Here is a 16,999-nt window from a genome sequence, read left to right on the forward strand (position 1 = left end):
GGAACAGGAAAGAAGAGTTTATCCTGTTTTCTAATAGAAAATGCTAAGTTTAAAATCCTGATTTGTACCTACGCACTCTGGCTTGTTCGATGGCACACTGCTTTACCAGGTGGTCAGTAGTAGCGTGTAACTTAATGTGGCTGGAGTTAACTTCAGCCAGTTGTGTAGAAATGAGCAAAAGGAAAGTGATGGCTGCAAACCTCCGGGAAACCTGAACAGCTGCTTTATCCCATGTTGTGTGCGTAGGGTGGAGTGCATCGGCTTCTGCCCTTGAATTCAGCTGTGCTGCAAGTGCAGTTAAGGCAGTGTCCATGCAGCGGATGGGGAGCTGGTGCTGCTAACTGCAATTGGAACGACCCACTTCTTGAAGAAGTGCTTAAAACCTGCTAGTCCTGATATTTCTGGCTTGCAGAAAGGTAACTTAAGTTGTACGCGCTGATGATCTTTAGCGCCAAGAAAGAACTGACTGGAAGTTGGGAGTTCATTCCCTTGTGTTGAAACTAAAACCTTGAAGATGGAAAAGGGGAATGTACGGAATGCATTAAAGCAAGAAATATGCATTTTTATTTCTAATGACATAGCATTTTAAAACTGATTTAATGATGAAACAATGACAGTTACTAAAAGTATCTTTCAAAGACATTTCATGTTGTACATACCCAATGATCCAAGTGAAGGTCAAGTTTATTCAGACACCTAATTAGCTGCTTGAAGTGTGTGCATAGGGAGAGAGGACTTGGTTTCTATCCAGCAGTATAACTTGAATTTTGCCTCTTTGGGGAGAAATCGGTACAACATTCAGGCGCTTTCCCTCTAAGTGTGTCATAAACTGAAACATTAGGGTTTGATCTTTAAGCTTAATAAGCTTCCCTTTTGAAGTCCAGTATATCAAGTAGTACTGCCTAACTTTTAGTTTAGGAATATGTTTGCTAATTAGGCTAGCAGACATGTCTGATAAGTCAAGTTGCCTCTGAATTTCTACAGCCACCTGAAATATTCTAGGCATGGTGCTGTGGGGAGGGAGGTGGGAAGGTGCTGCAGGGGTGCACAGCATCTGCAGGAAGTCTGAAGGGAACACAGAGGGTGGTATTTATTGGAGCAAATATTGATTGACTGTCTCGGATGTGAATGTCTGAATTTCCTTCGTAGTTAGGAGAGCCCAGGATGCAGTTTCCCTGACCTATTTAAAACATCTTGGATGCAGCCATCTATGCATGTGTACCATGGCCGGGTGAGGTGCATGCCACGGAAGTTTTCTGGGTTTCTTTAAGCCTTGTAATAGCTTTTCCATCTTTGACAACTGATGTTAAACACATGGAATTAAAATTGATTTACCTCATTAAAAGGGAAATATCAGGCAAACTGTGGCACATGCTTTTCTGCCAGCAAGGGTAACAAGCAGAGGTAACGGGACTGTGCACTAAAATAACGAAAACATTTCTTCTGACAATCCTTTGTTGAGTTTACTGACTTAACTGACTTAAATAGAGCCAAAATGGACACCTGGAAGGGGCAACTAAGCTGTTGCAGCAAAACAACGAAATTTTTCTGTACTTACTTGCCTGGACATCTAATACATTGCAGCAAAGTGCAAGTGAACATTGAGGGGTCAGCACTGCAGCAGGATGGAGCAAGCCTGCTGTTACATATTGGGGAATAAAGCACATGCTCTCTTCTTGCTTTCCTTACAGAAAATAGGATCTAGAGAGCATCATTAGGACTTCTTGGTTTGGGTTTTGAAGGCTCATTTCTGCCAACCTTGCAAGGGCCTGCAAATATGCTTGTGAGTTTGACCAATTGCTTTGAAATCTGAAGAAAACAGAGGAAGCCATCTGACTTCCTTTCTAAATGACTGCCTCTCAGATTTCTTCTGGCCTGCAGAGGAATACCTTTGATAAACCTCAAGAAGATTGTGCAATGCAGAAGGAAGGGGAACAAGCATGTGTCCTTTTCTCCCTGCAGGCTTGTGTTCTTGCTGTTACAGCCCATCATGTGAACCTCCTCTTCTACAGCAGGAGTGGTTCTTGCTGCTACCTTGCCTTAGACTGTCAAATATATTTCCTTATATCCTAACATAAAAATAGATGAGGAGAAAGCAGGGAACAGTTGTAGCAATGGGATAGAGTGTCATAGAAAAAGAGCTTGTGTTGTCCTGAAATGCTGATCTGCTGTTTGGTTTGTCATGAAGGTCTCTTCTGTTCTTGAGGCCCTCACTACCAAAAGATGTCTCATTGAGGTCCTCAGACTTTCGCTCTTACAGGATTATAAGGGCAGATAACCTTTAGTCTGTCCTTAGAAAGCTCAGACAGCACTTTGAGACACGAGGAGTGCCACCACTCTTTGTGTTGCAAATCGAGCATGAGTATCATATGAGCAAGTGCACCAGTTGAGCTCTGTGTGTCAGCAAGAGTTCTCTCTGTAAGCATCAGAAAATAATTTTTTAATCCTGGTATCGTAATGTTGATGTTGCAAGGAAATCGCTACAAAATGGATAAAACTACAGCTCAAAGTAGATGTTTGTAAGTGATAATTCCTCATGATTAAAAGTTTAATAGTAGAATTAAGTTGCATCTGAGTAAAACACAAACTACTCATTGTATCACTGTCTCCAGAGGTTTAGAAACAGAATTCTTTATTGACCCAGATGTATCATTTTTATAGTCATTAGAATGATTCACCAAACTACATAGCAGTGGACAGCAAAATAGCAACTACATAGCCATAAGTAGTACCGGGGGGCGGGGGGGAAATCTTAATTAACTAGAGAAAGTTGCTCATGATGAAGCCTGCGATGAATGATGAGCTAGTGATGGGTTCTGAGATCATCTGCTATCTTATGAAAAGATTTTTGTCAAAGAGTGGTGCTGTAATTCCCCTTGCTACCCAGTTAAACCTCCATCTGCTCCAAGAAGTAGTTTTGTCCCTTTCTGTGCTCTGAGGACGAATAGATAAGCTGCACTGCGGGAATGCCGGTCTCTCCGTTTTGTGCATCTTGGCATTCTGAATTAAAGAAGATAAAGATCCCAACATTCAGGTTAAATCGAGCGTAACTTTCAATATGAAAACTTCATCTCTGTGAAGTGTAGTAAGTTGAGCATAGCTGCGCGTGAGATATTGGAAGTTGGGTACACAGTAATTCTTACCTAATTTGATATGACTGACAGCATTTCATTATGAAATTTCTTGAACCCTTTTGTGTCAAAACCTAAACTAGTTTGTTCTGTAGGTAAGACTGAGTAGATCGACGTAGAGACTAACTTAGGTAAGATGCTAGGCTTGTGATATGAGTGGATTAGATGCTGCCAGCTGTTAAGTGTTTGATAATTAAGCGAAGTATATAACCAGATGTTTTAATGCAAAAAGATGGGTTAAAGAAACTGTGCATCTAAAATTCTAGCAGAACAGAGAATTGCAACTCTTTGGTCGTTGTTGTTCTTGACCCTGTCAAACTGTTCACTGATTGCTTGTGCAGATGATTTCGAGTATTGAGAAATTCTTCCTGTTGAGATAAACTGCCCTGTGCTGCCAGTGGCTGTCATCGTGGAGATGCCACGTTAGAGGGCAGCTGCAGAATCAAGCTTGCACAATACCGTGCTTGTGGAGTTGTTGTTTGACTTGCTCGCTGGCCAGTTGCATCATTTCTATCTCCTGGGTTTGGGGGGAAGTTGGCTGCAAATGAGAATTTCATCTGGGCTTTCCCTCTGCCTATTGCAAGGAGAAAAAGGATGTGGGACGGGGATGGCAGACGGGCATGGTGGTGCACCGAAGAGAGGGCACGGCCTCTTCGGGGAGGCCAGCTGTTCATGAGCCCACCCATGCTCAGTTACTCATCTTCTTGGTAAACTGCCTAGTGTTGTAAAGCTTGAATTTTAAGGCTGGATTAAATACCACAGCTCTTGTCCAAGAAGTAAAAGGATGAGTAAAAATTCAATTTGGCAATTGTTTTGCCTTGACAATTGCAATGGCACTTGAAACTGATGTGCTATGACTGCACTAGTCAGAGTGTTTATGGGACATTCCGCTTTATGTAGCAAGTGGTCTATCGTATGAACAGAAATATGACAGCTTTATTTTTTGAAATGGCTTTCTGTCTGAAAACCTGTTCCTCTTCTGTTTTGACAGTGGAAAACTCTTTTCTTTACCACTCCCGCATAATGTCATAAATAACGAATTGTGTATGCAAATACCCTTTGGGTTCTTCTGGACAGCTTGAGTTGAGCTTTTGGCCACGTGGGACTTGTATTCTAAACACTTGTAAAACCCATTCCTCCCAAACCTTACCTTCTGTGCTGTTCCTCCAGGGAGAGGGAGAGTCAGTAAACTTGGAGGATTTTGCTTACAACTCCCCTGCCATAGAGTATCTGGTGCTTTGAGTTACCATAGCAAGTGCAGCTGGAGGAGTCATCCTGTTGCCTTCCCCCAGCGTTGCCCTTATTTGATTCATTTATTTCTTCATAGTCATTTTGAGCTCTCTGATTCTGAACAGAGTCAAAAGGTTAAACCATAATCTTCTCCAGTAAGATTTTGCAGATGCTTTTTCATCTTAAAATCACAGACCTCCATCAATTTAGTGAACCGCTTCCAGCAGACTTTGCCTTGCTTCTGCTCACGACACTTCTCCTTTTGGTCTCAACGGATGTTTATTTTCCTAAAACTTGAGGACAGTGGACACATTAAAAGTACCAGTGTGGAGGATGCTACAAGGAAAAGCTTAGCAAACTAAAAAACATTTGGCGTTTGTTCCAAATGAGGGCATACTAGAGCTGAGCTTTTTGAGGTATGCACCCTTGAGTAATCAATTAATCAAATCTTTGCTACTGGTGTCACGCGCTCTCGTCCTTTTAGGCTGAAGTGTGCTAGCGGTGTATGCACATCTAGACTGCAGTGTCTCCCTGCGTCCTCCTCCCTGCAGTGCTCTGAGATGGAGTTAGCACATCAGCAAACGTAGTTGCGTGCAGTTCCTTGGCCCCTGCCTCACGGACGTTATGTTTATGTTGTAATTCTCTCTGAAAATGTTGCCTGATCTTTCTGGGGAAAGAGGTGATAGGAGGTAAATTGTCAACTTAATTTTCCTCTCTGTCCGCGAGCATAGGTCAAAGGCCTGGAATAAAACCTGTGGGACAAAGTTCAAGCCAGGCGGCTGTTTACATGGTCCTGCGTGCTTTTTGGGCACGGGCTGAGACAAGGCAGTGGGGTGTTAATGACTTAGGTTTTAAATTTCCTGTGTCCCCTTCGGAAGCCTTGGTTTAGTGGGATACTGTTGCATGCGCTTATCCCGAGGGGGTACGTGGCTGAATCCAAGACTGGAGAGCTTCCCTGTGGCTCATTTAGGAAGGCAGGAATCCTCCTGTGATCACGAACACATCATTACTGGAAGGCTTGTTACAAAGCTTGGAGGAATTTAGGAGGAGTGTGTTGGAACACTGGTTTTGTCTGTTTTTCTTTCCTCCTCTTTCACTGTTACGAGGAAAGCCGTAATTAATACAGCTGGATGTTAAATGCAGCATTTTCTGTTGGCTCCGACTTCTTTCTAGTATTCAGTTTTCAGACTTAGCACAAACAGACGGTAGCAGTCAAGTCCTTCAGTTAGTTTAGGATCCTTCTTAGGAGGAAAAATGTTCAGTGATGATCTGTGCTTAACTTAGCTCTTCTTATCTTGAAGATATATAACAGCCTAATACAGAAATAGTTAACTTTGTTTTAAAACGGAATGTTTAATGTGCTGGTATTGGCAAAGAATCTGGAAGCATGAACTCTGGGTAGCAACTTCATAAGCTTATAGCTGAAGAAGAAATAGCTTCAAAGTTCATTCACTCTCTAAGTGGTGTCCAAAATACACAGTTTCAGAAAGTTGCTGGGATGCCTAGTCTCAGTTCTAAGTCTGTCCTTATTAGGATGATTTCAGATGTGCATAGCGGCTTTTTTACCCCCTCTCCTTGCTGGAGCAACAGTTTGAAGTGCAATGTTCTCTGTAAACTCATGCACAGTGAGTGTGACACCTGTAGTTGCGCTGTTAGATGTATCAGAAAATGGCATCTAAGAACTTGATTTGAGAAAAAGCAACTCTTAAAAGGCTGTGTGCTGGTTGATCTTTTGGGAGTCTGGGTTCTTTAGCACTATATCTTGAAGAAACTGGCATGATTGATGGGAGACAGCAAAGGGATAAGCGTGGCAGAGCTGGGCAGTGATGTTAAAATAAACCAAGCAGCGAGTTGATGAAGGTTATGGCTGTTGGAAAATCCCCAGATGATGATGCTTGTGTAACATTGCCTTCCTTCTGGAGAAGTAAATCCTGGAAGTGTTGCGCTTAATGAAGGAATTGACTGCACATATAATTACAAATATTAAGCCAAACTTCCCTTGCATCACTTTCATCCTTGTACTTTGTCTCACTTGCAATTTTTTAGAATGTCTTCAACAAAATGACTTGTTAAGTATGCGGATAATAATAAAAAGTCAAATGTGAACAGGTCAAGAGCCTTGTGTGATGAAGCGAGAATGGAGAAGTTGGAAGTGGAAGACTGTTTTTTAATATCTCCTGAAGGAATGCTTAGGAAAGACCTTTTCCTACAGCAAAGTATAAACGTGGCATGGTCTAAGCACTGCAAGTGGGCAATCTTTATCCAAAGCAACTAATTCTTGAAAACAGTTTTACTATAAACTAGTTCATCCACAACATTGGTTGGTTACGATGTCATTGAAAGGCTTCCACTGAGTTGGGTGGTCTTGAGCCTAAATGTTAACTTCAGGTCGTATTTTGTTTGTGCTTCTTGCCGATGAGAACAGTATAAAGGAGCATGAAGAATATGCTCATGTCCAAAAGCAGCTAATGCACTTGGCAATCTTTATAAGCATGTATTTGTCCAGTAAACACAATGTAGTAAGATCTAGTAGATTCCCAAATGTAGAAGATGTGCTATAATGGAAATTGTGTTAAGACTCGAGCAATGCTTTGAAAAGTCTTCAGTTGCAGAGCTTTAAAGGTGCTTTTTATGGTCAATGTATGCAATTCACTTTTACCATCTTGTAAAATCTTTCAAGACTAAATTAGTTTTCATTTTTTCAACCTGCTACTAAGTGCAACATTTTGCATTACTTTTTATTGGGGGTGTATGATCAGATCAGCATAACTGAAATTGGGAATGTTAAGTTGTCTGCAACAGTAGCAGTTAAATTGCTTTCAAAAGAAAAAATCCAGTGATGCCCCCTCAATCACTATGCTTAAAATACAGCATCCATCAGTCTGTTGTAGTGTGGCGTTAAGAGGATTAATAGAAGAGGAGAGTATATTGATCTCAAGAATTTTGAGATCATCCGTTTGTCATGGGAAAGATGTCCAATTTCCTAGTCAAACCAAATTTGGCTAATTCTATGCAAGTTCCTAGTTTTCTGTGCAGTGACTGAAAATTATTTCTAGTTTTCCTTGCTTCTCAACAGAAAAACCTTCCAAGTATAATAGTTTGTTAAATTTAGTTTTCTGAGGATTGGACACTGCTACATTTAGATTTGTTTTAAACTGGGGGAGGCGCTTAAATTATGCGATGATAAAACAAAAGCAGAACACGTGCCGAGTAGCTCTTGCACTATTTTTTATATGTTCAGGAGACCCAGTTACTAGGAATAGGCACTTAATTTAGAAATAGGTCAGTTGTCATGTATAGATGTTTAAATGAACCATACAAAGCTCACATTGGCTCTTATAAAAACATTAGCGTATCTACTAGTAAGTGTAAAGGAATAACAGCCTGAAGACTTGTTTCAATACAAATTATCTTTTCCTTGGTTTACAGGAAAATCTTCACTGACGATTCAGTTTGTGGAAGGACAGTTTGTTGATTCGTATGATCCAACCATAGAGAACAGTAAGTAAATAACTTACAGGCTGCTCTTTTGTACCTAACTAACTTTTATTAGAAGCCATTGTGGTTATACATATTACTTATGTGGGCATTTACATATTAACATTAAAGCTCGTTAATTAACTGTTAAGTTTTATTCCTCTTTTAAACCAATGCTTATCAAGCTTACAGTATTGCAGTGTAGAAATCACTGTGTGCATATTTCTCCAAACAGCTAAACTGTCTTTTAACACTAAATGAAGGAAAACCTAACCAATCTGGCTAAAATGCATCTCCTTCTTGTATTATATGTTTGTTGTTGGATGTCTGCTTCCCCTAATAATAGTCGGGACACTTCAGATTAAGTATGTGCTACCTATATGAAAATGTGCCACTATATACAAGAATGCCAAAGTCTCAAATGTCTCGTTTGATCAGTATATCCAGATGAACAAAAAGCCTGCAATACCAGTCAGGAGCAAATGACTACCTTAGAAGATAGACATGCTGTGGCCATGATAACATGATAGCCTTTTAAATTACTTGTTTCCAATTGCTTGATAACAAACCTGGTACACAATCAGCTTGCTGCAAATGCTGGGTAACTGACTTCTCAAGTGTCTTTTTTTTCTTAGCATTTTTTTTAATATTAGTGCCTTTGTGAATAGCTAGCATAGCGGTTAAGTAAAGATACTAATGCTAAAAACGCTGCCAAGAGCAACAAGTCACTTCAGAGGCAAGTTACCCGGTATTTGTTACAATCCAACCACCTCTTTCTGAGCTGGCAGTGGTCATAAAGTATTTGAGCAGTGTGGTGCTGGGCTGAGTAGCTTGATCGTATTGGCTCACTTTAATCATGTTACAAATAAAACTTTGATGAATAAAACTTTCATGATTGTAACCCTGGGGTTTTTGTATTTTAATGACTTCTGAAATGCAGTGGTAGCACACATTTTTACTGTTTTACTGTAGGATGTTAAGCTTATGTGATACTCTGGAAGTTTGAATGAAGTAATCAGCAGAACAAGGTTTCTGTTGGGTATATATGGTAACAGTTACAAATAAGTAGCTATCAGGATAGTTTACTCAGGATTATTTTACTGCTTAGAACTAAAATTCAAATGCTGCTTTTTGAAGAAGCTCTAAATTTGCTTTAGTGAGTCAGGGTGGATAACTTGCCTCTTGACCTGAATGATCTGTTAGTCCTTATACAGATGTCGTTAATATTAACACTTTCCATCACCCCTTTTTACTTTGTTAGAATTATAAATAAGATTTGTTTTGAATTAAAGTTGCTAACAAAATATTGGGGATTAAGTTTCTGTATTTTAAATCTTAATATCAGTTGAGATAGGTTATTTTTCACTGTCTGTGCTGTATGAATGCAAAATAATTACAGTAATCTTTTAGTTTTGTGCAGGTATATGGGAATGAATAAAGCTTGAGAGACATGGGGTCAAAGTCTCTCCAAAATACTGAGTCTGTATCTTGTTTTAGGATTTTGACACCTTGGAACAAGGTTGACTTGTTTAATCCTTTACAAGCTCTTGTTGTCCACAGAAACCTATTGTCTGTAACTGCTGTTAGTAACTCTGTAGTTGTACGTCTCGCACTGGTAGCATTTCTTAATGATATGAAAATACACGCTGGATGAATTCTGCGCTTATTTGACTCTTGTAGTCTGCACTGCTTGCTTGATCTGAACTCTAAACATTGAGCATGTCGTGGCCATGAAAACTTTGCTGGGCAGAGGCATCTTGAAAAGGCTTAACTTTTCACTTGATTTCTTGTTTGTTTGGAAAACAAGCAGCATTATTCATTTGGTGAAAGTCTTGTGATCTGCGGCATGGCTGGAGGAATTTGCTTTCTGAAAGGTAGAGAATTGAAGGGCCCTTCTTGCATCAGAACACGTTGCTGGCAAAGTAAGTGTTGAAAATGTATAAGATGTGCCCTGAGGTTCAAAACAGTAGGAAGTCTGTCCCATCCTTATGCCCTTGTAATGGTTTTGGCTGGGATAGAGTTCATTTTCTTCACAGTAGCTAGTATGGGGCTGTGTTTTGGATTTGTGCTGGAAACAGTGTTGATAACACAGGGATGTTTTGTCACTGCTGAGCAGGGCTTACACACAGTCAGGGCCTTTTCTGCTCCTCACCCCACCCCACCAGCGAGGAGGCTGGGGTTGCACAAGAGCTTGGGAGGGGATCCAGCTGGGACAGCTGACCCCAACTGACCAAAGGGATGTTCCATACCATATGACGTCATGCTCAGCATGTAAAGCTGGGGGAAGAAGAAGGAAAGGGGGATGTTTGGAGTGATGGCGTTTGTCTTCCCAAGTCACCGTTATGCGTGATGGAGCCCTGCTTTCCTGGAGGTGGCTGAACACCTGCCTGCTGATGGGAAGGAGTGAATGAATTCCTTGTTTTGCTTTGCTTGTGTGCGTGGCTTTTGCTTTACCTGTTAAACTGTCTTTATCTCAACCCACGAGTTTTAACACTCTTACCCTTCTGATTCTCTCCCCCATCCCAGCGGAGGGGAGTGAGCGAGCGGCTGTGTGGGGCTTCGTTGCTGGCTGGGGTTAAACCACAACAGCCCTGTAAGGCCTGATAGAGAGAATGTTTTAAAAATGCTTCTGTGAAGAACAGAAGAGAGAACACTTTCAAATTTACTACTAAAATTTAAAATATATTGAACGTATCTTTTTTTAAGACAGACATGTGAAACTAATTTTGATGGGATTAGTAAAAAATCATTCTTTTGACTTAAGTTCTTAAGCTTTTTAAAATGCTTTTTCTAAATATAAATCTTTGATCAGTCCAGTCTTTTGACACTTCCAGCTGTATGTTTCTGATTCTGGGTAGGGTCATAAGACACAAAGTATGTAATCAACTTTTTTATTGTTTTCCTAGCTTATAATTTCAAATCTGGTTGACAATGCTGGCAAAAGGTGTTGAGAAGTCCAGGTTCCTATACTAGGGGCGGTGTTGGAGAATGTTGCATTTTTCCAGTGCTTTACAGCAGGTTATAAAACCTTGTCCGTTTCTTCTAGTGATTGGGTCTACTTTAGTGTCACAAAACTTGGAAATGAAAAAAATACAGGCTAAAGAATAGTCTGGCCTATGTGATTTCTGTTTTGTCTCCAGAAAATTGTTGCTGATAACTTACTGTAGTATGCTACCAGCACTGATGAAAGGGTAGAAAGTTGCAATACAGCTGGTAGCTTAATCTTTATAGTTTTTGTCTTCGAATAATAAAACTTGCACAAAAAAATGAGTCTAAAGCTAAATTGTATAGAAGGCAAGCTATAGTTAAGCTCTTACAGGAACAAGTTCCATAGCCTATAAGCCTTGAACTATAGGAATAAGACCTAATATTCTAGTAGTTTCGTTTTTCCAGTGTAAAAATCTCTACCTTCTGTGGAATTGGTAAAGGGAAAATAAGCGGCATCAGATTTCACTTAGTGTTTGTTAGTCAACACTACTTCACTGCTGCATTTTCCTTTGCTTACATTACATTAGAACCAGAAAAGTTAGTTTATTTAAGTTAAGGAGCATGTTGAATTCAGTTGCTTCTACTAAACTCGTGTATCAGGTAGAGTAACTTGTAGTGTTTTGTGGCAGCAGCAGAGGTGAGAGTTAATTGCTTAGCAAAATAGAATTTCCCTTTCTGAATGTCCCAACAGGAGTGACGCCATGGTGGGTGGCTGTTCTTGAGACAGGTTGAGAAACTAGTGGAACGATTACTTGCAGGAGTGTTGGAAAGAGAAGGAAGATCCTTGCAGAGCAGGAGTGTGTGGAGGGAGTCTGTGTGGACGCTGAGCTGGATGGGGGCTCTGAAGGCAGATGAGCTTAGATGAGCTAAGACTAGAACAATTTAAAACTCAAAAAAATTTACTGGATTAAAAACCAGAATCTTAATTTGGAACTCAAAGCAAATAGGTCAGAAGGAATGGATAATGAAGATGTGCACGTAACTACCTCCACCCCCATCTTTGCAAGGATGTCTTTGGTTATCATTAATTCAGTGACTTTGTGTTGCAGGAAAGCTGACTTGACTGACCGAGTCTCAAAAATGTTTTCTTCAGCTTCTCTGAGCCCTTGCCTGGCTGTTTTCTGCTTTTCCTTGCAGTTTTGGAGAGGCTTCTAGCATTGTGCCGCAGCTCTGTGGTGTTCCTTTCTCCTCTAAACAGGCTCAGTAGCTCCCGAGAGGGAAGCAACAGTCTTCCCCCTAAGGGCTTCCTACCGCCATCCCATGTTTTTTAGTACAATTGTGAGTAGAAGCATATTAGAAAGGGGAAGGGGGCTGGAGGCACCCTGGTAGTTGCGGAGGGGATACCTGTAGGTTTAGATGGGTCTGCTAGAAGCATCTTTAAGGCTAAACTTCTTCCATGCCTGTCATGGCAGCTGCACTGGAAGGGTGAAGTATGCTTCTTCACGGGAGTTGCTGATGAGCAGCCTTCTCAAGGAGTAGAAGTGAAGCTTCTGAGAAAAATTAAAAATAGCTCTGTTGCATTACACATCTCGGTGTTGTAAAAGATGTCCTGACAGATTAGTGACAGGCATTGACTTTGGAATGAAGACAAGTAGAAAGCGATGCAGAAGGTAGTAACTGAGGAACCCTTATGAGGTGGTTGTATTTAGCTACCAGCCAGTAACTCTACGGGAATAATGTTACACCACTCTCATACCTTTACTCAGTAGCACTATTGATCTAAAAGCCTGCATTCGTATGCCTGGTACCGATGGTTTTATCATAATGGCTTGTTTTTACAGCAGCTGTCATTTAAGTTGCATATGCAAATAATTTTATTCATGTTAGTCTAATTGAAATATACTTGATCTTAGGGTAACGATGATCAGCGGCTGATGGAGTTGCCACTAAGTTACATTTCTGCTGAGCTGTAGCAGGGCTACGCGCTGCAAGTAATTTTACCAGAACTTTCTCTGATGACAAAGTGGCTTTAGTTTCTTTGCAATGCAGCTGTTGACTGCTGGTGCTGTGCTGTTCACTGCAGCACGAAATTCTCCAACTTTCAGCAGTGCATCGGAACTGGGAACATTTGTAGGTGAAGATGGGGATTGTAGCTCTCTTCCTATAGCTACACTCGAGTTACATGTTGCAAGCTGTAAGCATGTCCTGTTCTGAGATCTGTGCGTTTTGTGGAACTAAAACAAGCTTTACCCATGCTTCAGCTGATGAGCAGCGTTCTGCAGATGCTCACGTTATGACTAGGACTGCAGATACTGTTCAGGTCTGCTGAAATCTGTCCTTGGCATACCGGGAAGAGCCATACTGTGCCGTAATCATATTATCGGTTGCGTTTGTCTTGCTCATAGGCACAGCAGAAGGCAATGTGTCCTAGGATGGTAGGTGATGGAATTGGAAGTGAAGACTTCCTCTGGATCAAGGGGACCTGTGGATCGCTAATCACATCTAATACAGCTGCAGGTTTTTCCCAAGATGAAATTCTTACCAGGAATATTTTTAAAAAGCTTGAGCAAAGAAATGGGAGTCATTAATTATGACTGCGTCAAAGCAGATTTGTGTTCTTGCAGTGGGCTGTTCCTAGTGCTACAAGCCTCTGCACTGAACCAACAGTTCTCCTCACCCAGTCTGTGGTGACTCCTCCACTGTTTCCCTTCCCCTGGCTCTGTCACACTCTGCTTCCAGTACTGATGATGATGATGTCTTTGCTGGGTCTATTCTAGGCTTCTAGAATAGTTGAAAAAGCTGCCATCTGTCTGTGTCCCTTCTTAAATATTAACTTCATGAGGCTCTTGAAGCTTCTTTGATTGCAGAGTGCTTTGTTGTGTATGTGAAGCGTCAAGAGACTAGAGAGAGACTGTTACTTTTAATATACCTGTTAATGCAGTATGTCTCCAGATGAGTCTGTCTTCCCTCTGACTTGAAGTAGTGATACGTATATAGCAATGCTGCGTGTTAACATCTGTTCAAACAAACGGTTGCTTCTGTCCCCACCACACTATTCATCCAAGGCAAAGAGCTGTTGTGAATTCTTGCTTCATAACCCTAAAATTTTGTGCAGCAATGACAGCAGCGTCCAGACTTGAGAGCGGCTTGCGTGCACGTGTGCTAAAGCAGCTTTCTTAGGGGGTAGGCAGGGTAAGGTAGGAGCTCTTTCTTTGAGGCTTCATTTCAAATTACACTTGTCAGTATTGTAATGGAAACGGTAGGTACGCTTTGCATTGTTTTACATAGTTTGGCTTTGCTGTTTGAATTCCTCCTTTTTTAAAAAAGGGTGCTTTGATTTACTAGGCAGGCTGAAACCTCCAGTTTCAGATATTTCAGCCCACTTACTCAAGATAATACTCACATTGTGGAGACTTGACAGGGCAACGAGCATTGGCAGGGAGCAGGAAAGTTGGCGAACTTCAACTTCTAGGAGACCTGTACAAAACCCAGAAGGCGTAGGCAGGAGGCTGCACAGCGGGATTGAGAACTTCAACTTTGCAGCTTTGGGAAACTGTTGGACAATTTAGAGCATGATGAACAGGTCACTGCAGCATTAGCTGTTGCCCTGCTCATCACTGCAGTGAAAGATGAGGCTTCTTAAGACTGTTGGTATTTGGGAAAAGCACCTCAATCAGAGGACAACGCAAACCTTACTCAATAGATCAGTACTGACCAGTAATTGTGTCTTGAGCGCAACACTAAGGCCAAAGTGAAGCCCTGCAGCCAGGTTTGCGTGCTCTGGTTGGTACGCGTAGTGCTCGGTAGTACATTATTCCTACAAGAGCTGTGACACTGTTTGCTTTTGCAGTTGCATAATACAAACACTGAGTAAGATTCCTCAGCTCGCAGTGCGTTGGCATTTCATGAATCTGAGGAAGAGAAGCGATTCTCATCACTTTCAGGGACTGAATGTACTTCCTGACTGAGGACTAGGTAGGCTGGTAGCAACATGGTGAGCTTCTAGCTAAATTCTCATTATGTAGGTTTAGTGTATTCGTAAGTTAGTCTGTGTGGTTTAGCCCTCAAAGAATTTTTTTTAATCCAGATCATTTACCTCATGGTATTTACATTTAGGAAATTGATTTTGCTAAACTGCTTGGAAACTGAGAAAAATATCCGATAATAAGTTCAAAGTTAGCTTTGATGCTAATTGTATTTAAGTGTCTTGTGTTACCACAAATTACCATTGCCTGGAAGTCTCTTAGAAGGAAAGAGTAAAAAGGCTTTTTACATGCATTTCTAAGTAAGTAAAGGAAAAACTGCTGCATCCAGTGTGAGAATCTTCAGAAATTTACTTCAAAATTTCAAATTTCAGAGTTTTGTTGTCTGTAATATGTGTGTTAAGAGTAGAGCCATCTGATCTAGCCTTTTACTGCTACTTTAAAGCCTATAACTGAAGTTCTTTTTCTTAGTGCATTGCCTGATGATGGCATAGATGAGTGTCTTCTGATCCCTTCCTTGTTGATAGTTCTGAAATGTGTATGTATTTTTCATTTGTTCTAGCTTTTACAAAACTGATCACAGTGAATGGCCAAGAATATCATCTTCAGCTGGTTGACACTGCTGGCCAAGTAAGTTATCTTTCTTTCTTTGAATGTTTCTTCAGAGTTAAGACAAGTATTCATACTACCGTAGAGTTAGGTTAGTAGCAACCATGTGCTCAAAGCTAAAGTTAACATAAATGATTCTGCCTTGTCATGTAGTCACCAAAGAGCAATGTTTCTGTAATGTTTGTTTAAATGGTTTTGTTGGGTTTTGGTTTGTGGGTCCCCCCCGCCCTTGTATTCCCCCGCCCCCTGTATTCCCCTCCCCCCCCCGCTTTTTTCTCCTGCCTATTGAACGTATGCCTAAACAGTGAAGAAGGAACTGCCTTAACTCTGATCTACCAAAAGTTCATAAGTAGCTTGCTTGATATTTACGGACTAAACTAGCAGTCTTGCTTTAGATGGAAAATGTCACTTCAATAAACCATGGAGAAGTTTTTCATTACTTTTTTGCTATTTGTGTGCTCCAGCTACACCACCATGACTGACATCCGTGAAATAGTCATGGGGAGTGGACAGAAATGCATATAGGTAGTACTTAACGGGCTACCAATAAACTACTGCAGTTTGTTTACATTTTTAAGTAAGTGATGATTCATGCATGCTTCTGAGCTTCGTGTAACGATGGGGAGCACAGGAGGAGGCAGTGAACACGTGTCCTGTGGCATGGTCAGTAGCTTCATGAAGTACAGGTGTTCATTATATAGTGCTGCTTGGCTGAACTTGCAGCGCACGTTCCATGCACAGGAGTGCTCTGTCTTTTGAAAGACTCTATATTAAAAAAGGAAAGAGAAAAAGAAAAAAAACCCACCAAACCAGAAAACAGACTGTTAAAGCCCTGTACTTTTATCTTAAACTTTTTATTGCTTACATGTTCTTACCTTCTGTGAGTTCTGATATTATGCCTTTGGGTTTTCCGAACTATGAGTAGTGTTAAACAATCTTAGTGTTGTAAAATATGCTGCCAGTACTTAAGACTTTAAAGCTGCAGGACACTTGCGCGTAGCTGGGACACTATTCAGAAGGGTTGTAACCTTCTAGGTATGTTTGATCGCTTTCTTTGAAGAGAACCACATGACTTAAGAATAACCATGCTGTATTTATATGGTGTCAGCTTGTGGTGCTAATCAGCAACACTATATCCACTTATAATCTGTCAGAGGTGCCTGAAGTGATTAAAAACACAATACTGGCGACACGTGCTGGGGCAAGGTTGTTTGATGGGGAATATTCTGCAGAGGAGAGCAGGGTTGAGATGGGCAGGCTGTGAAGTGTGAGCAGCAGAGCAAGCTCCATAGGTTTCACTTTGTGCCAATATAAGTCTGCTTGCCTTACTTTTATCACTACGCTACAATTGGAGATGTAAAATTTCTCTTTGAGGAAGAAATGGCCACCTGGGAAGGCAGTGTAACTTCACTGGTAACATATCTCTATTGCTGAGGTTTATTTTCAGGGTTGGTTTAATATTGTACAGTATTGTAAAACCAAAAAAACTTCTTTCTCAGCCTGTGGTTATTTTCAGATTTGATTCTTCCTGTGAATGACTTGAACTTTGAGTTCTGGCTCACAGGGTCACAGGGGAGAGATGATGTTGGGTTATGGAAGGTGTGGCTTGAACAGATTTCTTTCTCAAGTCTGTCTTGCTTA

The 16,999-nt window shown here is 40.9% G+C and overlaps 1 protein-coding gene across 2 annotated transcripts in view; it reads left to right on the plus strand.

Moving 5' to 3' along the window:
- RHEB (Ras homolog, mTORC1 binding) overlaps positions 1–16,999 on the plus strand; it is a 43,288-nt gene that overhangs the window by 12,023 nt on the left and 14,266 nt on the right. For both annotated transcript variants that reach the window (XM_075144232.1, XM_075144230.1), the window contains exons 2-3: positions 7,791–7,862; positions 15,312–15,379. In XM_075144232.1, the coding sequence (XP_075000333.1) occupies positions 7,791–7,862; positions 15,312–15,379 (140 nt within the window). The remainder of the gene's footprint in view (positions 1–7,790; positions 7,863–15,311; positions 15,380–16,999) is intronic.

Source organism: Calonectris borealis, chromosome 2 (genome assembly GCF_964195595.1).
Source record: "Calonectris borealis chromosome 2, bCalBor7.hap1.2, whole genome shotgun sequence".
NCBI classification, from domain to species: domain Eukaryota; kingdom Metazoa; phylum Chordata; class Aves; order Procellariiformes; family Procellariidae; genus Calonectris; species Calonectris borealis.